Source organism: Macrosteles quadrilineatus, unplaced genomic scaffold (genome assembly GCF_028750875.1).
Source record: "Macrosteles quadrilineatus isolate MER2022 unplaced genomic scaffold, UCM_ALF_1.0 Scaffold_2__2_contigs__length_208266976, whole genome shotgun sequence".
NCBI lineage: Eukaryota > Metazoa > Arthropoda > Insecta > Hemiptera > Cicadellidae > Macrosteles > Macrosteles quadrilineatus.
In genome coordinates this window covers 54,383,689-54,409,634 of record NW_026542595.1, presented here as the reverse complement: position 1 = coordinate 54,409,634, position 25,946 = coordinate 54,383,689, and the positions used below count along the sequence as shown (strand labels likewise).

The following is a 25,946-nucleotide window of genomic DNA, read 5'->3' as shown; positions in this document are numbered from 1 at the left end:
CTGGTCCATATGTCGATGTCCAAAGCGCATGTCCAATCTTCTTACTAATTCTGCGAAATTCTTCCGCTCCGCCATTGGCATAGCATGCAGAACAGCTAATGCATCGCCCCGTAGTGCAAGGCACAGTGCTGAAGCCTTTGTCTCCTCAGTCCACCCATGGACCATAGCCGCTGTCTCGAAGAGAAGCATGTAGTCCTCCCAGGGAGTCTTGCCATCGAAGTGAGGAACGACGTTCTGAGGGGCAACGGCAGCAATGGTGGGCGCTGGCTTGGAGATCGTTTCTAGGGCGTTATCCTGCTGAAGTTCACCAGTGCTAGCCGATGACGCAGGTGTGAAGCTCCCCGATGCAGCCATTTCCTGCCTAAGCTTAACTAACCTATCTTCTAGATTTTTTTCTATACAATTAAATTTCTCATCTATTTCATTCATCCTACTTTCTAAATCATCAACTTTGCTAGAATACTCATCTAACTTGTTTAGCATTTTTGATTCTACATTTGACATTTTTGTTTCAATATTAGCTTCAAGGTTTTCTAACGCTTTACTAGTTTCTGACATTTTTGACTCTAATGTTTTGCTATTTTCTAACATTTTTGACTCTAATGTTTTGCTATTTTCTAACATTTTTGACTCTAATGTTTTGCTATTTTCTAACATTTTTGACTCTAATGTTTTGCTACTTTCTGACATTTTTGCCTCAATATTAGCTTCTAGGTTTTCTAAAGTTTTACTAGTTTCTGACATTTTTGACTCTAATGTTTTACTATTTTCCGACATTTTTGACTCTAAGTTCTTAAGCATTTTATTCATATCAGATGTTTTCTGGGTCTTCACCCGCATCAATTAAAGCTTGTTTAAGGCGTGCCTGAAGGGCTGATTTAGTTCCACTAGTATCTAGATCTCGTTCTTCTAATTCTCTCCTAAGATCAGCTACTTTTAATTCATCAAGTTTTACACCTTTGAAAGCCATTTTTATGCCAGACAATTAAAATAATTTCACAATAAATGACTTTTCTTTGTAAACAAATTTACGGCACAAATTACTAATATGTAACAAAAACCCTGAATCTTACTAATATCTAATACAACTAAAATAAAACTCAATATTTTACAATTAAAATCGCCAAAATAATCCCACTTCTGACACCAATTGTTGCGGGCTTAGCAGGTTCTTTACAAATAAAACTTGGCGATTTTATAATAACTATTTATTTACACTAATTATTCTCTATTAACAAATATTTACAATTACCTAACACCTAACTAACCCTATCTAACCTAGCTAAAGCCTATTCTAATTTACAATGATTCTACTTACAGCTAACCTTTACAGGATTTATCACTACTTCTGTCACAACACTGTCACTACACTGTCACTAGTGTTACTACACTGTCTCTACACCGTCACTACACTGTCACTGCCACTAGCACTAGCAGTGGTCACTAACACCGACGGGCGCTTGCTGCGACGATTCTCGGAAGGCTCAACTCAACTCAACTGCCGTATGCCGGAAGACGGTCCCTTATATAAGTTTACCGTGGAACATTCTAGAGACTACTCGTAGGCTAGACAAAGGTGTTTACAGATCGCCGTGGAAGCTTCTGGAGATGTCAAACCCCCTATTGACGTAGTCCGTTGACATGGGTCTATTGTCTATCACTGGCGCGTTCGGAGAAACCATGTAAACAAACAACCCTTTTGAGACGGCGCCTGGCTATTGTTGCGCGGGGCTCCTGACTTGTAACAGTAAGATTTTCAAGAAATACATTGTAGTTATTTGTAGGAAATCTTATTCTCTTTCAGAATAAAACATCCACATTCGTTGTTTTTCCCACCATTTAAAAGTTTTTGGAAAGTAAGCTAAACGGCCCCCGAATTTGTAGTTGATAAAAACTACTGAATTAGAGCTATTTTTGTTAATTTTTCTTACAACTAAAACTTGACTTCTACTGGGCCGATTTTGTTAATAATTGTTAATAAGTCATTGGAAAGCCTAATTCGTGTAGATTTGCAAATAAAAAAGGATGATTGATTTTATTAAATACTAGCTGTGTACCCGTTCTACGCACGGGGATCTTATAGTAATCAGTTGAAACCTTCTTATATAAAGAACAGCAGTTGGTTTGCATATTTTCAGATATGCTGGCCAAACTATTTATTATACATAACTTCATTTTATGTCGTTTGTTGTTGTTCTGGATCGGTATGACAATCAATAAAAGGCTAAATTACCTGTGTCCGCTGGTCGATCCTAATTTATCCTATTACAGGAGATGCATTTCGGCGAAATTAAATCGCCATCATCAGTCCTAAAGGTCTTGAGCTTCCCCATTAGGCGCGTCTTGGAGTTTTTGAAACACATACACGAACTGTACACTTATACACATGACGAATAAAACATAAATACACGGTTAGGCCCACTTTAATTTTTACTATAGACAAGTAGACTCGCGTCGGTCGTGTGCCGAGTCTCGACTGAAAACGCTCATTTAAAAAATGTAAGTTTCCCAGCAATATACAACACTGATTCAAGGTCTATTTCCCGGTTATCAAAACTCAAGAACAATTTTATACACAAAGAATCTATATTTTCATTTACTGTTACCCTACATATTATTGCACTTGCGATTAATTAAATCCGTTATGTAAGGAAACACGTTTTTAATCTTAATTGGTTTGGATTTGCTTTCAAAACGTGATCGGAAATGGTTGCGGTATTTGTAAACAACATTCAATGTAAACATATCAGTGACAGCTAGAAGAAATAATCTTGATTTGAACAGCTGTTCGTTATTTCATAGAAGAATAGGTGCTAAACATTGGGAGAAAACTTTACAAAAAATCGCACAAAATTGGGTTTATAACGTCCGTTATTTTATTTACAAAGTGGTGATGCCATATTTTAATGGCTAAAGACAATTTCGCCAATCCAGTGAATACATTAAAATGATTTGGAACTTGATAGGTACTCTCGTTTTTCAGGAGTAGGCCGCGTAAAATGGCTCTTGGGTCGTAACAGACATGAAGACAGACAGAAATTTAGATGAGACTTGTTTCGGTTTCTCTAATGTATAAAACGTAAAAATAACCTAAAAGTTTATGATTCTGAGCAATGTACAGACAAAACTCTAATTTTATTTATATAGATTTTTGGTTAAAAAACAAGAATAGATTTAAACAGCTTATTTAAGTTCGTATGTCAAAGTTTCTGTTTGCACACAACTTTATTGAGTCCGCCTTTATTGAGTATTTTTAAGAAATGTTATATAGTCATTTGTAGGAAATCTTATTCTCTTTCAGAAAATCATGTTCCACTTTGGTCGATTTCCTCACCAATCAAAGGTTATTTGCAAAAAAGCTAAGCAACCACCAAATTTATAGTGGTGAGAAAATACTGAATTAGAGATATGGATGTTAAACTATGTACAATTAAATCTACAATTCTACTGGACTGATTTTATTAATTAATAGATAGATCAATCAAAAGCTTCATCCATGTAGATTTGCAAATAATCATGAATTTTTATTTATTTATGACAGTAATTGGTTTGCCAGTACCGGTATGCATCATGTAATCATGTGAAACATGTGTTGATCTATATATAAAGCCAAAAGTACCCATGAACTTTTGAGAAAACTACAAGTCACACCCCCATAAACCATCTATCTATCTATATATTAATAGGCAAGCATGTTTCTTTAAAACCTTTTTTCTCAGCTTGTGTGCATCGTGGGGTAAATCTGCGCATACCGTTAGAAAGCAATTTTCCTGTAGGTGTGCAGAATTCCTTTATAAATTTAAATAGGCTCAAAGATAAGCACAAAAAATGAGTTTAAAAATTTGAAAAAATTAACATGGATCTTATGCGTTGCCATGCTGGTGACGAAATAACAACGAAATATAAACAGAAAATCAAAACAAATGGAAGAAACTCCAATCACATGTTTTATTTACAGTGTGGGGTGAAAATAGAGAAGTGAGTACATTACATATTTTTGGTCGAGTTTCGACCACTGGACGACCTCTCGTATACTTAAAATGTTCGTCATGACGAGAAACCTTGCGCAAAACTATCCATTATTTCATAAATTACCCTATAAGGTCGTCATTGCTTTCCAAATGGAACTTTCCATTTACCTAATGTTAAAATACCTCAGCTGTACTTATTTGTATTACCATTACTGTATTCTGTTTCGTTTATTTCAGCTTAACTTAACCAATCAATAGTTCTATTAATACTTATGTAGTAGGGTGGAGCCCGTGGGTAACAGCTAGTTAATATTAACAGCTAATTGCTATATTGTTATTTAATTGATTTTGTTTGTTGTTCACAATTTGCATTTGTGGTTAAAGTGCGTTCCTTATGTTATGTGTGCGATTCTAAAGTTATGTGCCTAATCTGTACCATTAATATTAGTGAGTAAACGTAAAGTGGTGTATGGATATATCAACCATTATTTTAATATAGACCGTTGTATCTAACCACAACGGGCTCTGTTGCTAGTTTTAATTCATAAAGGGATACTGCGCATTGCACGTCTACAGGAAACCATCTTTCTATCAGTATTAGTAGATTTTCCCTGCGATGCACACGAGCTGAGAAAAAAGGTTTTAAAGAAACATGCTTGCCTATTAAAATATACATTAGCTCTTGGGTGTGATCAGGGGTATATCTTGGTTAGAAGAGTTGCAAAATGGTCCAGCCCTTAGTAGTTTACTTCACAAACTCTTCGCGTATCTAAATTACTTTGATAGTACACATGGGCGACGATGTAAAAAGTTATAACTGCAGATTTTCAATAAGAGAAAAACTTGTAAAGAAATCAATTTTAAAATCCGTTAAACACAAAAACAGCCAACCACCGAGTCCTAGAGGGAGAGACGTTAGTTCCCACACCAACACCTGCTGTCCGTTACTGCTGGTGTTACTGGACTTCCGGTGGCCGTTGACGTCCTATACAGTCTACTTCCGATGATTCGCCCATTCTACTGGCCAATTAAATATTCGTTAGTCCCTTTAACAAACTGCCAAGAATTTTAGAGTGTAACTCTCGTAAGTAGTGAATCAATTTTTCTTTTCCACGCAACATTAGGTGTGTGTAGTAAAATGTAAAAATATTCTACATGACCCTTGCAGTTATTTTTGCCAACTTAAAACAGAGGTCGCCCGGTCTAGGATCAGGTTAGGCAAGCTGGGTTTTAAGTCCATCTCACTTCAATAAGTGCAAACCCTAGATGCAAGTAAGCAAATTGTACATTTTTAAATACTGGAAGTACCTCATATCAATTAATTGGTAGTGGAGTTGATATCAGCCATGAGATACATCGATGACTGGGGATGTTTCAGTAGGCGATTAGTGGATGAGTCCACCGAGTCTCCTCTAGGTCTATGTCCTCTTCAGCCTAACTCAAACTATTCAGCCAAGGAAGACACTTCAGGAATAACATTTGTAAAAATCATACATGTGAACATGTTCTCGGTAAATGCTATTTATAAAAGGTTTATATACTTTTTTACACTGAAAGATATAAATACCTATACATTTTTTCAAAATTGTTGTCAATGTTTCCTCAAAGTCTTTAATTAGTGAACTGTGGACGAGGATTTAGCACCTAAGATTCAAAAGGAGATTAATACATTGAAACTTCCCTATTGGTGGTAGATTGTACACTCAATGGCAAAGTACTTTGCTGGACCATCGTAATATAATCTGATAAATAATCTTGTGTTTACTAGTTTGTAGACAAGTAGTAATAGACATTATTATTTTAATAAATTGTAGAAAGTGTCATATTTACGTAATTGTACTCTTCCTGGAGGTCTGTTGGTAAAAAATGAACCAATATATTCCACTCGCATTATCACCATGCAAAAACAGTTAGCGATTAGTTCTAACAAGTAAACAAGTTAGGTTATGCCAATATCATTAAATAGGTATATAAACAAGGCTAATGATCATATCTGTACACGGGTAGTGCAATTACAGACTAAATGGAATGGAAGTTAGAAGAAATGAACCGGTCAATGCAAACAGCATTTGCAGCGGTCGCTCGGTCGCTCACAGTCTTGACACAGTTATATAACTGATCAGTGATCGCGATGAGATGTAGGTTAGAAAGGCAGAGATGTTATCATAGTGTAAGAGTTTGATAAAACTACCGGTTGGCTGTTTTGTAACAGGGGCAAGAAAAATTACCTAATCTAATCATCATCTTCCGCCATGGTCTCAGCCAATAACATGTCTGCTTATGGTGTGTTGAAATTCATCGACCCTAGCATTTGTAATTGATTCAACGTATTTTTTCATTACTTTTAAACAATTGTTTTGAGTTGTTTTTGTATTGTAAGGTTATAATGTTGATATATTTTGTTCTCGACTATTTATTCAAAATGTTATCGATATATCACACGCGTTGCCAAATCCATTAATCTCTTTTTAGCGAATTTCCCATATAGGGAATAAGCTATTACCGTAGTACTCATGGTAAGACCTGGACGCGGGACCGATTTTTTTTCGTTTTGAGGTCCCTAGAGGCCAAAAACACCATCCGTTCAAATTCATATATATATATATATATATATATATATATATTTATATATATATATATATATATATGTGTGTGTGTGTCCGTCAGCACGATAACTCGAGCAAAAATGATCTGATTTTGATGAAAATTGGTACAAACGTGTAAACCTACGTTTATTTGAATGAGTTCGCGATCCAGCATGATCGGACCATTGGAACGGGGGTTTACGGGGGGTTTTATGGGGTAAAAAAAGGTTTTTCCCATTTTTGACCCAAAAAACATAAAAATTAGCAATTTCTTTCCAAACCATTTTGTAGAGCTTAAAAAAACAAATAATTTAGTATTTTGAAGCGTTATTATGCGCCTAATGGTTACGGAGAAAATTCCAAAAAATTGTAAATTTAAAATTCTCATGTTATTCTTATGGAGGATAAGTTAACTGTTGTAGTTTGCTTGTTTATGAACATATTTTTATCAAATTTGGAAAATGTTTTTATTTCTTACTTACTATTAAAATTTTACAAAAAAAAACAGTTTTACCCACCCTGATGCAGCAAACCTAAGTACTTGGTAAACTAATTCTATTTAAATAGGGAATAAATGTTATATTTTTAAGTAGACATTTCAGTGTAAATCCAATCAGTCAAATGGAAATTCGCTTAGTCTGCAGGTTTGCTGCGGCGGGGGTATTTATATAATATTACTGTATTTACAACCATTCATTGTACTTGTAAAAACCATTTATAGTTTAAAGTTATATGAACATTTTTTAGTTAATTATTTTTTGCTGTAATAGGAAACATACAAATTCAAATCACAAGCTGGGTGGATTACTTTTTAAGACAAGCATTAGTAAATGTTTGTTCAATTGAGCGCAAACCTTAAACAATACTTATATTTTAAAATACAAGGCTACATAAAAATAGGAATTGCAAGAAAAAATTACAGCTGGGCATTTACGACTAGAGGGAAAGTTGTTTTCTACAACGGGAAACTTGAAAGTTTTCCGCGCAAGGGTATACCAATGACAATTCAATTAAACCAATAAGGAAGTGTCTATAAGACATAGTGCAAGTGATAATCAATTGACCAGTGCCTTATCAGGCAGGTGCAGTGTGAGTCAGCTGATCAGCCGATCTCTGTCTCCAAGGTTGCTGATAAGCTGTGCATTAATTACGTGCACCTGTAGGAGGTCTGACTCCACCCAACAGTGACCAACTAAACATGCCACATTGATAACAGTTGCATATCCAACTATATCATTAGATCATTACATTGAGACAAGACCATAATGCTGCATTTCTCATGCTATAACTCAGGGGAAAAGAAAACTAATAGGGTCTTACGGAATGTAAAATATTACTGTGCCAAAAATGTATATTATTAGTTTTTTTTATATTTAAACTAATGAATATTGTGTAGGTTACCGTACTAAAATAACAACGTAATAAATACAGTAAAAGTCATTAATGTTGCTTAAACATAAACAAAGTTGACTACAGTATACTACATATTATAACATATTAAAGATTATAAAAGAAGATTTGTATAAATAAACGACTTTTAGCAAAGACTGCTCTCAGACTATACTAAATATATCCCCCGAGCACAGCTCGTACCCCAGGTACTATAATACACACCATATAAAAAGTCTATACTATTATATAAAAATCTTATGGTGTCTGTATGTATGTCTATTACTAATAGGCGCAAAAACTACTTAACCGACTGGGCGTAAATTTTACATAAACACAACAACCATATCAAGAATGATTAGGACTATTCACACTTCGATACTGACCGTGGGCTTTGCTCCTTAAGGTGAGGTTTTTAAAAGTAAATATTGATTGGTCTCCATGTCTGCAATGAGAATACTCACAATGTTTACATTTTGCTTTGATATTTCAATGTCCCAGTTCAGTCATTGGCTCATAGATCATTTACAATACTACCTAGCTGTCCAAGTGTTACTCGGTCTGAGGCCTACATTCACAGTCGCGTATCCAGGCTGAGCGTTCATCCTCCATTTGCGTCAGTTACTCCTTCATTAACTCCGAGCCCGCTTTCATTCACTCAAAACCTATTTCAGGATTTTCTCGGATTAAGGCATAGTTAATAGCGTCAACTTTTTACCGACGATCACTATGACACTTCAATTACGACGTTCTTATTGTATGTTTCAAAAATGTAAGCATTGCACCAATTTTGCAAGATCCTTAGCAAACGAATGTTGAAGGCTTAATAAAAATAAATTGTCATCAAACTAATGCTAGTATTTTTGTTTAAAGTTAAATGTAATTCATTGAGTGAAAATGAAAGAGAACTCAATACTGAAAACCATAATATATTGCACCAACACAATTAGATCAGAAAGCTTAGTACAGTACACATTTTGTCCAAGTTCACGATTTCAAGAATAACTTTTAAAAAGCCAAGTTTAACTGAGCTAATGTTTAATTTCGAATTGAGAACGTACGACATTCAATATAAAGTAACATTTTGATTATCTGTGCATTTCCCATTTTTAATCCGAATGCAGTTCTAGTTTTGCATTCCCAACTAAAGTAATCGCAAGTATCGAGGCACAAGTAAATAGTGCATAAATAATCCATTTCATGACTTTAATATCAGTAACAATGCATCCAAATGGCCGCCTTTAACGGTGGAACGAGGATATAGCATATACTTATGTTTATACCGGTTTAAGGCGAGCTTATCTAAATTGTGCTCAACAAAACGCAATAAAGCTGTTTCTTTAATGGATCCCTTACACGCATCTGCCAAAACAAGCACCTACAGTGTTGCAACAATCTAACCAATGAAATTCAAATGAGGCGCGTACTTACAGCTGATATTTATGTGTGGGGGGAGGGTCGGTGACCCAGTCGTGTGCCCAACCGGTCCCCGATGTATACACACAGTTTATATATATCTACAATGGGATTCGAAATAACTGTACACTCGTATGGCTTTACACCTTGACTCTGGATATACCTTCAATGATCAACATGGTTGGTATGTGATGATAATACCATGTAACGAGTGATACCAAGGAAGGAGTGGTGCCATCGATGCGTAAGATGATATAGCCTACAAATATATAAGGGTAATGCACCCGCCAATAAGCTGAAAGACCCACTTTACAGTCTCACCGAAAGCCTCAAGGCTAGAGGGATTGAAGAGTCAACCCTTCAAATCTTCAGTTTGAACGATCATGTTTGACGATTTGACGACTGAAGATTCGAAAACAGGGGTTTAACCCCGAAACTATAGTCATCACGACAAATGAGAATTGATTGACAACAGGTTAGTAACCACATTTTATGCTAATTTCATCGACTGATATCTATAATTATCTATATTACTACTAGCTGACCCGGCGAACTTCGTATCGCCTAAGTTATAGGTTTCCCCTAAGACAGACCGATGGAAAGAAAGTACCGTTACGTTTAATTTTCAAGATGATCTCGTTCGCATCGCTCAATCACGTCCTGGTTGAAGTTCGTTCGCTACGCTCACTCACCTTTGGGTTGGAGCTCGTTCGCTACGCTCACTCACCTTTAGGTTGGAGCTCGTTCGCTGCGCTCACTTGCCTTCAGGTTAGCTCGTTCGCTACGCTAACTCGCCTCCAGGTTGAAGTTCGTTCGCTACGCTCACTCACCTTTTGGTTGCAAATTAGCTGTTGTCATAAATGTAAAAGAAATAATAGTGCTGCACCCTGTTGGTAATCCTTGTAACTTTAATGCTATTGAACATCATAGAACAGAACCAACTTGTTTAATTGAAACAGCTGTTAAGATTCATTAATTCCATTTCTCATAAGGTTAACATGGGAAACTCCAGAGCCACTGGGGCGGAGCCCTTTTAATAATTTCGAAACGGGAAATAGTTTACGTCCGATTCGCATACCTACAGAATTTACACACCAAATTTCATAACGATCGGTGAAGTCGTTCCGGAGGAGTTTGCAGACAAACACTGTGACACGAGAATTTTATATATTAGAAGATTATCTTACTATCACATATGTCAAATATATACTACCAAAACCGTAATTAATGTCCTGTTTTATTCAATACAACTATTATTGATGTTCGATTTGCTTAACAAGTAAGTGATAACTTGTAAGTGATAACTACGATAACATGCATCTAGTCTAGGGAAGGCCTTGGCAAATCAAGGACACTTTAGTCCCTTTTGTTTGTATTTTTAACCTGTGAAGTTGCGATTTCGATCATTATTACGTGCAAACTCATCATATAATTTACTACAATGATCAAAACGTGATTCAAAGAAGTTCCATAGCCCCAGATCTCAAGGTCATCTTCTGCACGTAGTCTATAGACTCGTCAGTCATTACCAAAATAATATACTATTTTTCACACCAATGCAAAACTACCTATACCATTTCATATTCCAAACCTTTACTTTTACCGTACTATTTGTTATTAATTAACACCCGTTTATAGCAAATTGCGTACAAAGAGAAGTTTGCTTTGTTAAAGCACACATAATATACAAAGTATTATATTTAAATTTTTAACTAACACTCTTTATATTAAAATTATTTTAGGCAAAGAAGACTGTGTTGGGCATCAACGTTTTAAAAGTAAACATTCCCGTATTTAAACTCTAACTTTTACTGTTAGGTCGCACTAATTTGAAATTAAATGAAATGAAATAATATTTTATTTCCCATAAATTATATACATATAATTACATTGTATTTTTTTTACTTAAATATAATACAGCAAACATTACTAACTAGATAACAAAAGAAAAATTATATTCTGTAGAAATAAAACGAAAAATGTGCAAAAAAAAAATACCTTCTATAACAAAGGAAAAAGTCTACATAGGCAGGGCCTGTGCGTAGACTCGAGTTGCGAAAAAGGTTAATTTAGATGGGAGGTAAAAAAATGTATAGGAAAACAAAAAATAATTCGTATAATTCTAAATTTTTAAAAAATTTTCTTGCTTGAAACTGAATGTTTGGTGTCCTTCTGTGAATTAAATTGACGATAAAAAACTCTTTGTACAAAACTGAGAAAATTTATAAAAATCTGGTGAAGATTGAAGAGGAGAGGTGGAGTGTGGTGTGTTGGTCAGTCAGTGGAGGTCGTGTATCAGTGATTGTGTAGGGTCAACGGTCAGGTCCGCCCAACGCGATAACGGCCGGCCTCGGTGTCCTCTGCACTCAATCCTACAAGCCACGCTACTACATGCTTCTTAAATAGAGAGAGAGAGGGCGAATTTAAAATGTTGACATTTTGATATCTGTTACACATGTTACGATAAATGATTTGGGTTAAGTGAAAGCAATTCGTATGTGAAAATGATTTTAAAGTTTGTGGAACATTTATACCAACATTTCGAGAAAAGCGCGTATTGTGGGGATGAGTAATTTTTATAAAAATACTATCAAAGTTTTTGTACATGTGAACTAAAATAAATTTTAAAAATAACTGTCTGACTGTCAAAACTCCCGTTTCTACAAAAAGGTCGTCAGTTGAATATCTAAAGTGTTTTTTAAAAGCAACTTTAAGTATTGTTTTCTGTACAACAAAAACAGGTTGCAAGATAGTTTTGTAAGCACCACCAAAAGCAATAATTTCAAAAGATAAAAATGATTGAACATATGCATAGTATGCTATTTTAATTTCTTGCTCTTCGAGTATATCACTAAGTTGCCTAAATGCATAAATATATTTACGTAATTTATTTTTTAGATATTCAACATGTTCCGACCATTTCATCTTTGAATCAAAAACAATACCAAGATATTTGTATGAATCAACTTTTTCAATTTTGCTACAAAAACAAGAGTTATTGGAATGATTTCCACAGACATGAATAGATAGGTTTTCAAGTTTGTATTCGGTTATCTTGCGTAATGAAATTGGCATGAATTTGGTTTTAGATATATTAAGAGACAATACATTTTCGTCAAGCCATTTTTTTAGCAAACAGAGATCTGATTCTGCCTTGTTTTTAACCTCCTCCCAGGATGATCCGGTTACAAATATTAGAGTATCATCAGCAAATAATGTTAATTTTCCTTCTGTTTGAATTTTAGAAATATTATTAATATAAAGGAGGAACAAAACAGGACCAAGGGTCTAACCCTGGACCACACCATACTCCACTGGCAAAACATCGCTTGACACTTCACCAAGTGCGACAGTTTGTAGCCTATCAGAGAGGTAGCTGCTGAACCAAGCGAGCGAGGTGCCGCGCACCCCTACAAGCTCAAGTTTACGCAACAATCGACTTCTGTCCACTGAGTCAAAAGCTTTTTTCAAGTCTAAAAATATTAACATACTTCGTTTGTTGCCATAAATTGCCTCGTTAATGCATTTATTAATATAAAATAAAGCATCAGATATGTTTTTGTCACTCCTGAAACCATACTGATTTTCACTTAAAATATTGCACTGGTGGAGGTAAAAAACAAGTTGGTCTTTAGATATTTTCTCTAATAGCTTAGCGATTACACTTAACAAAGAAATCGGACGATAGTTATTCATGTCTGTGAAATCATTGGATTTGTGCAATGGAATGATCTTGGCCAATTTCAGCTCGTTTGGGAATATACCAGATGTCAGGCTAAGATTGACAATGTGCAGAAGAGGAGCACATAGAGAGTGGATGTTTTCTTTAAGAACAAAGGCCGAGATACCATAATGTATTTATTATTTACAATTTACAATTTACTAAACAAATTGTGATCTTATGAATCTTTTAAAGTCATACAGGCATGTTGCACAGGGATTTAGAAATTAAATCAAGTAAATGTTTCATGTTGCTATCCCTTTAACTATTATTTTTAGATTTTTAATGAAAAGTTCTGTTATTTTGAGAATTGTGTTGTTCTACCCGGCAGCCTGAATTTCAATTCAAGATGGCGGTTGAAATATAGTTCGGGATTGAACATGCCTCTATTTTAAAAGTTCTCGAAATTTTAAAACTAATTCGTTTTCAATTATTGATTGTTTTTTGTGCACTTAACATATCAGAGCCCGCGATGGACGGGGATACATTAATTTTCAATTATTATTTAGAAGTTCAAATCACATGTAAAAAAGACTAATTCACAGATTTTTTAAATTATTCTATAAATACTTAAAGAAACAATTACGAAATTTCAGTTCATCCAGTGCGTTTGATCTTTGTGAATTCAAAAATACTTTATGTGAGGGTGGAGAATGTAAAATATATAAAATATTATTGGTTCAAACATGGTAATAGAAGCGGTAGTATTAACATTTAAGTTCTAAAAACTGTACCTAACTTTGACTTCAGTAAACAATATAACTTATCATTATGATAAGACATGACGTATACAGATGATAAACAATAATTTATTAGATGAAATTAATCAAATTTAGTTTTGGATACACTACAGAAAAGCCTAAATGTATACGTTACTAGCTCTGAAGACAATTAACATCTACAATATGGAAAATGGTTGAGGAAACTGTGATTAACTATTAATGAGGAGTAAACTCAACTCCTGTCAGTCATCATGGGGTTTAGAAGAAGGAGAAAGGGATTGGATATGAACGTCCATATACCAAGTGAGTGCTTGAAACTAAGCTTAATCTGCTAGATGAGTGCTTGAAACTAAGCTTAATCTGCTAGATGAGTGCTTGAAACTAAGCTTAATCTGCTAGGTGAGTGCTTGAAACTAAGCTTAATCTGCTAGGTGAGTGCTTGAAACTAAGCTTAATCTGCTAGATGAGTGCTTGAAACTAAGCTTAATCTGCTAGGTGAGTGCTTGAAACTAAGCTTAATCTGCTAGGTGAGTGCTTGAAACTAAGCTTAATCTGCTAGGTGAGTGCTTGAAACTAAGCCAATCTAGCCATTAGTTTAGTAAACCCAACTCCCGTCAGTCAACATTGGGTTTACGAGAAGAAGAAGGGATTGGATATGAACATCCATATACCAGTCAACACATGAAAATAAACTAACCATTAGTTTTAGTTTACGCTCTGAGCAGCTCAGCGAACTACCATTAACTGTGTAGTGTTCGAGGTTGTATGCAAAAACGGGTAAACTTAACTTTTATATATATTTTAGGTTAACGAATTGCAATCGTTTACCTGACTTATGACCTTTAATGATACCTTTGATGATACCTCATTAAATCTGCTCATTAAATTAAACTACTCATCCTCATCCTCATTAAATTAAGTGCTGATTACATCTGCACTTTAAATGTTCTATATCGCTCGAATGCTGTGCTTGTAAAAAAAGTAATAACAGAATTTTAAATCCCCGTTTTAACTAGACAAAAACTTCCAACTGGGAGGTCAAAATATGGATTCTCTTACCTGTGTAAGTCACTTCATCTTGTGAAAAATTATTTACACCTGCGAAAAAGTATTTTTTCGGATAGTTTTGAACTACGACCGTCGACCATCGAGCCAGTCTAATTTGGGCATACTACAGACACAAGTGGGGAGCTGGTCTAGTGGTAGAGCTCGGGGCTTCGGAGCCCGAGGTCCTGGGTTCAAATGCTGCCGATCGCCAATTGATTTTATCTAGCCTATGTGATAATGTGATAACCCTCTAGAAATAGCCTGATGTAATGTGTAAACAGATCCGAGCTAGAACCTAGCGTCCTAGATGTGAAGATGGTTTTAACTACAGACACGAGCACGGTAAGTCTCTCGCTATCCTGTAGTCTGATGCACTCGCCGTCCCCATGGATCGGTACCGCGCCGTGGCGCAGAGGCGGCGCGGCGGTTATCTGTGATTGCAGCTGGACGTGAGAAAGTCCGTTGTGATGAGAGAGGCGGCGTGAACAATCGTACTCAGAGGTTCGATACATCAAGGTCGAATTGTTTTTTGAATTTCAAAATAACCACGTCAACGGACATTCCCACAACGGTTTACACTGAGCCGATCTCCACTTCACGGCTGGTTAAGCTTCTATTGAGTGTATCTCAAGCCAAGATACTGTGAGATTGACTTTTAATATGGTTTTATCGCGACTCAGTCTGAGGTGATGTGAGAGAGTGACCGTGCATTACATGGTCAAGATTGAATCTGTCTGTGATAAACTACTGCTAAGTCCGATAGACGAACATTAAACTGAAACAATAAATGAACTGATGAAGAACATTCTCCGACTCCGTAAGCTGTGTAAATACAAAATATAACAAACATTAAAAGTGTATTAGTACACGGTTTACCGCTTCACCAATATTTGATATGTGTACTTTTAGTGTGATTTAATTTTTCATTTTGATGTCCCCAGAGGCCAAAAACACTCTTCTTTAAAATTTATATATGTATTATGTCAGTGAACGTGATGCGATACCTTGAGTAATTTCTGTTCGATTTTGATTAAATTTGCTTTGAAGGTGTGAGGTGGAATAAACTTTAATGAGTTCGTGAACCAGCATGATCGGACGATGGTAACGGGGTTTAACGGGGGATTCTTTTAGGGGTTATTCTTATGGAGAATGCTGTAAAATGTTGTAGTTTGCTAGTTTATGGATATATTTCGATCAAATGTATCTATTTTATACTAAAGCTATTAAGATTTTACTAAAAAATACTTTATTAGCCTCCCTCTATCAGCAAACTTTGGTACTCGTTAAACCTAATGTTATTTAAATAAATGTAATCGGATATCAATTCAAGCAAATCGAAATTCGCTTAATCTGCAGGTTTGCTTCGGCGGGGATATTTTGTAAATTAAATATTTTTATTTACCTAATATTTCCTTTTACAAAGATTGTATTCCTCCAATAACCATGTAAAAGCTTCTTCTGTTCTACAAATTATAAAGTGGATAGATTGATAGAGTGATAAAATGAAAAACTGTCGCTGCACATAGACACAGTTAATTCCAATGAATATGTGTGTTTTACACGCCAAGAGTCTTAAAAATATGTAAATGAAACATACCCTTTGGATTACATCCTTAGGCCAGAGAAGCAGACACATCCGTGTGCATATTGGCAAAGATGAGTGTCATCTTCGAATTGATGATAGATTTGTACTGGCTAAGATCCACAGATTCAGGCCTGTGACGTCATTTGTTTATTATTATAATCCATAACGTTTCTTTTCTAATATCCGTGCTTAGCCTAAATATTTTGTTAACTGAGGCAAAATTCGCGATACTCGATATGGCTCTAGGCTGTACCATAATGTTAAAGAACTAAACAAACTCTTGTGTTGGTTATACGCCACATTTGAACAGCTGGCAGAATATCCAGAATGTTAGCCAGACATTGTATGTGACTCCCCTAGAGACGAAGTCGAGGCGTCTAGCGTCCGTGACTTGACAATGAATGTGAATGTAAAATTTATCGTAAAAACGCGGATAGACTTTGTTTATGGGATGAGCGTGTGATGTTTCTTCCAACTTTCAAATACTTATACATTCTCTACTTATTTATTTCAGTCGAGTTAGTTGATAGATGAAATACAAAAACGTGGACACTGACTGTGTCGTATACAAACTTACATTTTTATTCTAAAAATAGTAGAGCAGCAGAACTACGTGTAAAGGCCCATTGTTTAAATACATTTATCTTAATCCTTATTTTTATCCATTTGTAAAGTTAGTATTTTAGTACTACCATATTGAGTTTTGGAACCTACTGAAGTGTATACCTAAGTGCTAACTCCAGAGTTAGCTTGTAAATTCTGCTTACTGTGTCAAGCCAAATGTAGAAGTGCCCCATCCAGCTTTCCTTCCGTCGTTCCCGATGTCGATGAATTGTTCGCAGAACCTCTCCAATCTCAGAAGATTTAATGCTTCCGCACATCGAGTTTGTTCGTTTGCGGCATGGATAAGTTTGTAATAAATGCCGGTCTTTAGGTGTTTACTGATCCATTAACGCTATTGTCTATTGCTATTCTAAAGTACAATACAATTATCTTTCCAAGGCAATTTCCTTTACACTAAGATACTTAACTATTCCATAAAACTACTTAAAACCACTACTAGAACATTAAGAAAATAGTAGGTAGAATATTAAGATTAGTAGAGAATTAAGTAGAATATTAAGTATTATATTTGGTTGAATATAAATATTTATGTCAAAATAATAATAATTGAGTAAGAATAATTATTAATAGTTTTGTTTGATTTTTTACCCGAACGGTTTCTTTTAGTGAATTACCATACTGAATAGGAAATAAGCTATTACCGTAGGTAAGACCTGACCCGGGATCGATTTACTTTTTAGTTTTGAGGTCCCCATGGGCTATAAACACCATCCGTTTAAATTTATGCACTATATATATCCGTTAGAGAGATAACTAGAGCAAAAATGATCCGATTTTTAAACCCCCCGAGTGTCCATAGTTTAGGCCTTAATGTCCGCCTATTTTTGGCGCATTTGCAAGGTTTTATTAAAACGGATCTGAGAAGCTTAAAACAATGTTAATTCTACTGTTCTATATACCATTTTGTTTGGAAAATCATGGGCTTCAATATTATACATAAAACATAAGGAACATTTGTTTCAAAAAAATTTTTTAGGTAAAAAAAAAATATTTTGGAAAATTTTCAAAAAAAAAATAAGTTTGCGCTCAATGAAATTGTATAAATTATAGGCCTATAAATATTTGAAAATAGCCACTTTGTTCTAAATTTTATGAGGATTACAAATATATAATAATATAAGGAAGTAGATTTGCAAATAAATAAGTTATGGGCAAAAAACAGATTTCAGTACATAGCGTTTAGCTAAGAATGCATAGCCTAACCATAGCTAGGAATCTGGCTGATAATTTACATCAATATCACTACCTACTTCTTCAGGATCATCAACCAGCCCTTCAAAATCACTTAAATCTTCTTATAATGCACCACGAATAACACTACTTTTGATTTTTAACACTAAAACAATGATAACGTAATAAAACACATCACTCATCGGTCCGAGGGTAACCTAGCTGTTTACAAATACGCACGTCAGCTGTCTGCTACAATTACGATCGGCTCGAAGAACATAAAGCGCTTAGAGACAGACCTCTGGAGAAAGCTTAGAATCTAACGAAAAGAACGATACCTAACTCGATCCAGTTCAATCCGATTCAGTCAGCCATAGAGCCTTCGCCGTAAACGATGTTCGTGCGTCGAAAAATCGACGCGTGACACTACACAAAGTGTGTCGTGCGTCGATTTTTCGACGAGTGACGCTCGGAGGGTTGAAATTTAGTATACACGTGTAAACCTACATTTATTCGAAAGAGTTCGAACCAGCATGATCAGACTTTGGGATCGAGGTTTTATGGGGCGTTTCATGGGTAAAATGGGGGTTTCCCATTATTTGTCTATCCACAAATATTTATATTTCTTTCCAAACCATTTTGTAGAGCTAAGAAAAACTAATAATTTAGTATATTGAAGCGTTGTTGTAGCCTAACAGATCAAGTCTTTTAATACAAACATCCACTCATCTACAAATTTAAATAGCTAAATAAATGTTATTATTGAATTATGCGTATCCTATAGCACTTCTGTCACCCTCAAGTGAGATAGTAGAGTCAGTAAAGGACCAATGAATTTCTTACACTCCCCCATAACTGAATGTTGTATACAACTACCCCCATAAGGTTGAACTTTTATAGACGCAGAAAATAAGGCTTGCCAGTCCAATCCTTCATAGCGAAACTTGTTGGTTTGACGGTCCAAACCATCTTCTGATGGGAAATGGACTTACCATACAAATAGAGAAGGAAAAGAACAAAACACAAAGACACCTCGCAAAGTAAGGAAACAAATTCCGCAAAAATCAAATCAATTAATTGCACAATTGGACGAATCCGTAATGCTATAAATTTAGAATTAGAGACCTTTTTCCATAAACACCATGCAACTTTACAAGAAGGTGTCAACTTGCAACTGTTTTACAGCATACACAGTATCTGCTAAATTAAATGACGACCCTGTCACACTGTACTGTAACAGTAAGAGTACCATAACAATAAGAACCCAATCTAGACGGCAGTAATAGGAACTAATATTGTTGCTGGACTACTGTATAGATGAGGGAGCACAAGCATTATTAAAATAAGTCAATATTTATATTGAGCCAACCTACCAATACTTAGATTAAGATATAAGTTTATATACATTTTATTATTTTTCATACGTTGATTGTTTTGATTATTTGTATGTGTAGCCTATATGGATTCCGAAATTAACAGAGCATACCCCACACTTACTATGCGTCCACAAAACTAATAAAACATTCAAAAAGCGGATTTGATTGGGTTGCACTTTTTATTAAAAGTAAAAGTAATGGGTATATATCCAATTATATGGCTGCCATGTGAAGTATCCATAGGCATTTCAGTTTCGTGAGTCACGTGATAGTATGTCTCACGATGTGTGTGATCGTGATCTGGGTGCGTATGTGTTGCGTCACTAACCGTGTACGGTCATCGTTATCCGTACCACACTAACTAGCCCACATTCGCTCTCTTGTCTTTAAATTAATCAGCTGTCATTTCAGACTGCAATGAGAACCAGGACAAGGTTGCTGAAGAGTGAATTTTAAATGTGCTATAATCTGTAAAATCATACTCATATTATAAACTAGCAGAGTACCCGTCCTTCGTACGGGGTTGACATACAATATAAGTATAAAATGCTTAAGTTGTACTCAAGCTTTGCGTTTGACAATGGGGGAGGACACAGTTTGATAAAATTTGTTTCTTTAAATTTACGGTATACTATAGTATTACACATCTACCATAGTCATAATGTTCTACCACTATACCTAAACAATAAAGAAAAATTAATTATTATAAAATTCGCAAAATATCACAAATTATTCATGAAATTAAAAACATAACAACTGTAAACAATCATACTGTGACAGTTCTCACTGCACTTTTGTTGTTGCCTAGTTCAAATTAGCTGTTTTCATAAATGCAAAAAAAATAATAGTGCTGCACCCGATTGGTAAATCTTATAACTTTTTAATGCTTTTGCATATCATAGAATCAACTTTTTTAGTTGAAACAGCTGACAAAATTCTTTAATTATCTTTAAATATGAATACTCATAAGGTAACATGGGGAACTACAGAGCCACTGGGGCGGAGCCCGAAAGGATTTTTGAGATAAGAATATGCCTATATGTTAATCGGGAATGTGAGCTATCATCATGCCAAATTTCAACCAAATACACCCAGTAGTTAATGCGTGATTGAACTTCAAACAAACAAACAAACAAACAAAGAAATAAACAAACAAACACACAAACCTTCACATTTATAATATTAGTAAGATAATGTGAAAGTTTGATTGTGAAGTTTGTGTGTTTGAAGTTCAATCACGCATTAACTACTGGTCGGATTGGGCTGAAATTTGGTATGATGATAGCTCACATTCCTGATTAACATATAGACATATTCTTATCTCAAAAATCATTTCGGGCTCCTCCCCAGTGTCCCATGTCAACCTTATAAGTATTAATATTTAAAAGGAATTTAAAAAAATGTTCAGCTATTGGTCACAAGTTGGTTCTATCATTGACTATATACCATAAAGTTCTATGATATTCAATATAATTAAAAAGATATAAGGTTTACCAACAGGGTGCAGCACTGTTAATATTTTTTGCATTTATGACAAAAGTTAATTTGAACCAAGCAGTGACAAAAAGCTGTGATACACAATGAGAACTGTCAAAGTAGTTAAGTTGTTTACTGTTAAGTTTATTTATAAATAATCTTTTGATATTGTGCAAATATTCGATAATTTATTTTTTTGTTTAGGTATAAGGGTTGATCATTATGGCTATGGTAGATGTGTTATAACTATAGCATACCGTAAATTAAAAGAACCAAATTTTCTCAAACCATCTCCTCTCCCATTACAAATGCAAAGCAAGAGTATAACTGCAATAAGCATTTTATACTGTTACGTCAACCTCGTACGAAGGACGGGTATTCTGCTAGTGTTTTAATATGTTCAGAATCAATCCGACGATTAATTTTTTCCTGTGCCCCCAACCTGAAGACGACGCTGATTGTGAAAGCCTCAGATATTGTCACACTATTTTCAAACTAACGGTACCTCACCTGACAACAGTTCTAATGGTTGCAATCAGGCTGTTTTGACAGATTTCCATTTGTCCTGTCCGGTACATACGCACATCAGTCTGGTAAAAGTAGGATTCGTCAAGGATTTACACGATGAACGACCCCAAACAATACATGAGACAAATACAGCGTACTTCACTAATCTGAATTTAGTTTTTTACCACTGGAGTTGTTGGTATAAGAATTGAGATTATCCCCCAAACTTTGTATTTTTCGGAAGATAATTCATCAACTGCTGTTGAGTGAATATATATGTTTCATTGATATATGCAATTACAATTTGCTGTGTTTTATAGTTTTATGAATATATTTTGTCTATAAACAGTAAGTCTTTACATAAATGACCCTTTTTACGTGTTTGTAAAGGAATTACATTTTACTACTGTATCTACAGTACCACCATAAACAAAATATCTAGAATTATTAATTAATACCAATAACAAATGTCTGGGGGTTCATGATCAGTCCTTTCCAAAGGTCGAAACAATTACTCCGGTGGATTTGAAATAATGAAATCTAGCCAGCGGCCAGTGGCCAGTGGGTTTAAAAAAAATGTAGTTAAAATGCTCAAGTGAGGCCTTCTCTCTGGCTGGAGTCTTATATGTATTCATAATAAATAGTTTACCCTACGATTTGAAAACCCCAACACCAATCAATGTTTGTACTTGTGTACACAAATTTACTAGAGTGTAGGCTTATGGAAAATGTAATTGCGTGACTTACAAAGGGAGTTTCAAATAAGCAAATGCCTGTAATAAACTCAAGTTATATTAAAAAAAATAAAATACAATTTTATTAAAATACTTTTCCAAACTTAGGAAAAGTGGGTGGCAGAAATATGTAAAAAATACTCTAAAAAATAGATAAACAAAACTTCGTGTTATTTTAGCGAATTTCCCTATAGGGAAGTAGCTATTACCGTAGGTCTCATGGTAAGACTTAGGCCCGGGACCGATTTACTTTTTCATTTTAATGTCCCCAGAGGCCAAAAACACCATTCGTTAAAATTTTTATATATGTATATATATATAGGTATATATATATATATAGATTTATGGATTTATATATATATATATGTGTCCGTGAACACGATAACTTGAGTAATTTTTATCCGATTTTGATGAAATTTGGTTTGAAGGTGTAAGGCGGGATAAACTTGAATGAGTTCGCGATCCAGCATGATCGGACCATGGGAACAGGGTTTTATGGGGGGTTTTATGGGGTAAAATTGGTTTTTCTCACTTTTTACCCTCAAAACACAAAATTTCCCAATTTTTCTCCAAACCTTCTTAAAGAGCTTAAAAAACAAACAATTCAGTATATCAAAGTGTTTTTGTACGGTTATTGGTTACGGAGAAAACTAAAAAAATTGTAAATTTAAAATTCCCATGTTATTCTTATGGAGAATATTGTAAAATGTTGTAGTTTGCTTGTTTATGGATATATTTTGATCAAACTTGTCAAATTTATTTATTTTATAGTAAGCTATCAATATTTTACTAAAAACACACTACTTTATTAGTTTCCTTGTAGCAGCAAACCTAGGTACTCGTTAAACCAAATGTTATTTAAATAGATCAATTGAAAATCAATTCGGCCAAATGGAAATTCGCTTAGGCGGCAGGTTTGCTGCGGCGGGGGTATTTAGTTATTCTATGGTAATACCGATCCTACCCAGTATCCTACCCAAGTCCTACCCCACTGATATGATGATCACAACAATGTCAACAAGTTTAGTTGTGAATCGTATGGTGTGTAACAATCAATGATAAGCCATATCGCCCGCTATATCGCGATGTTTCATAGCCAACAGAAAAACCAGCCAATATTACAACGTCGAATATAAAAAAAAATCATAAAAAAATGAAATGACGAAAAAACATCGTTTTTCTTATTTCTTATTCTTAGTAATAGTAATCTTAATCTAACCTTAACCGAACCTTGCATTGAACTTAAAAGTGGTTATTACTGACATTTTGCATCAGTTCAGTAAATTATTAATTATTTCTCTTGAAAATCTTACAGTTACCTAGTCGTGAAAAATAAGTATGCTAGGCCTGTCTTACAATTGAAGTTTTCATTGAAGTGTCGTATAGAATTCCACATTTTTGTATAGCCTAGTTGGAAAACAAGCTTAAGTCAATTGATGACTTTCTTGCATCAGAATAACTTACAGTCTAATTTATTCAGGTAAGTGCAGGTATTTTGTCTTTGGGTGCAGTTTCTTAACCGGGTTAAGCTTATATCGATTGAAACTATCGATTCGATTAGTAAACCTTCATTCGAATTATTCATTAGGCCTATCAGCAAGTTTGGTTGGTTTGGTTAGGTTATGACAGTTTAATTTCATAATTTATAGCCTATAGTTAGTTTAAAATATTGATTATTAATCGATTCTCAATCGATAGTTTCAATCATTATTAGCGTAGACCAGTTAAGAAACTGTAGGCCTACATTTTGGTTAAGCTCTTCAATATGGTTTACAGAAAATACAGGAAATTCTTCTATTACAGTATGTCTTTGTTTACTGGTAGGCTAAGACTTTCTCCTGTTTTCAGTTTGGGAGTTGAAATGGTGGACATAGGCTACATCTTTAGGCTAACTGCATTAGCCTAATGATGTTATATAATACGTAATGACTGTATGTGTCCGAAAGCATAATTTGGACATACAGTAGAACCCCTGATATCCGCCCTTGGTATTTCTGGTCCTCGGTTTATCCGGCTACTTCCAGGAAGCCAATATTTAAGTGTTTTTCCTCAAGGTTTACAGAGGCGTTGTTGCAAGCACTAGGCCCTAGTCTTGTCTGTTCTCATGCGATTCTCAGTCTCTGTTTACATTTTTTTGTCACTGCTCAGTTGAGCTAGTACCGTAGCCCTAACCTCTGAACAGTTGGTTGATATTAAGAGCGGGGTTAAGTTAGTACATTTATTGTTTTATTACGTAAGAATAAAAATATGTTCCATTTAAGGCCAAATGATCATCAAGGCCAATTTATTGTGAGTCATTTTTACCTCCAGTGTTATTTAGGTAGGTAATGTTATTTTTTGTTACCTGGAATCATATTATAATAACAAAATAAATTTTCTGATGGTTAGAATAGGCTATGTGTAGGACTTATATTGGCCTTTCTAAATATAATTCAAAAACAGACTTGAACAATACTTTTGACTGTATTTATTGATTACGCATTAGGATTAAAAACGGTACTTTCCTATTTAGGGGAACATTCGGCAAATATTTACTGTATCTACATTGGGATATGATGTCATTTTTAGATGTCTCCTTAGCCTACAGTATTTTTCACGCTGAATCCAAAAATGCAATCAGTTTTTGTCGGAGAGATTCCTAAGTGGCCGTAAAACAAAGGTTAAGATTACGAATCTAAGGATAATTGAGCGGTACGAAGGTAATATGGCGTGGTCTGGACGGGTGTAATATAAAAACACATGTAGACCTAATATCATTAATTAGTTGCTGATACATAAAATTACGCACTGTGGCACGTTTTCACTTTTAGGCACAATGGGATTATGTAGGCTACTATGGGATTATGCACTATGGCACCATTAACAGACGTTGAGTGAGGGTTGGAATGAGGACAATCATGTCAGCAGTGGCCTAGCTTCTATTACTGGTAATTTTTTTATAATTTTTGTTGGTGTGATTAATAGTTTATGTATCGTAGATGGTTTATTGTATTTTCCAACGGCACCTAAGTCCATTTGCTTATAAAAGTCATATTACTGCATATTGCAATTCTGATTTTGCTCTTATGTCGTTGTGTGTTTAGTATCGAATGTAAACAACTGACAGCTGTTTCTACTCCACAAACCTTCCTCCCCTTTCAGTGTTAGTTCGTTAATAGAACTTGGACTCATCCAAACCACAAATACGTGAATAACTCAACAAAACTGAAGCTTGATATTAATTATTTAACTGAACGGCCAGTGCTCGATGGTGAAAGTACTTACTTGCACTAGATGTGGTATGTGTTCTCTGGACGAAGAAAATATTATTGTTTTGCCCTTGCAACAGAAGAGAAAGCAGTTTTGCCATTCAAACATTTTCACTACCTATTAATAAAATTGTTGCCTTCTATGTCCATTACCTAGTTGTAAACAACGTCCTCGCTGCCCAAACAATCACTGGGCACAAAGTCCGGGTCGGCTAACCTGTGTCATCCTCGTTGTCATCAGTTAGGATTTCACTAGACATTGGATTGACTTGCTCTGTCTATCTCATTTTAGTGTAGTTCGCTCATAGTGACAACTATAAACTCACTGATACACTCACAAATACACAAACATAAGTTACTTATGGTTAGAACTGA

At 34.9% G+C, this 25,946-nt stretch overlaps 1 protein-coding gene across 3 annotated transcripts in view; it reads left to right on the top strand.

The window, feature by feature from the left end:
* The first annotated feature begins 14,016 nt into the window (after positions 1 to 14,016).
* Positions 14,017 to 25,946, top strand: part of LOC128985660 (presequence protease, mitochondrial-like) — a 31,190-nt gene continuing 19,260 nt past the window's right edge. Inside the window, exons 1-2 of one of the 3 annotated variants that reach the window (XM_054405422.1) lie at positions 23,533 to 23,803; positions 25,134 to 25,250. Coding sequence is in view for 1 of the 3 variants with exons in the window: in XM_054405420.1 (XP_054261395.1) it covers positions 14,056 to 14,107 (52 nt within the window). In the remaining 2 variants the exon portion in view is untranslated. Of the gene's footprint in view, positions 14,108 to 23,532; positions 23,804 to 25,133; positions 25,251 to 25,946 lie in introns of those variants that run through there. The other 2 variants (XM_054405420.1, XM_054405421.1) reach the window with 2 other exon arrangements.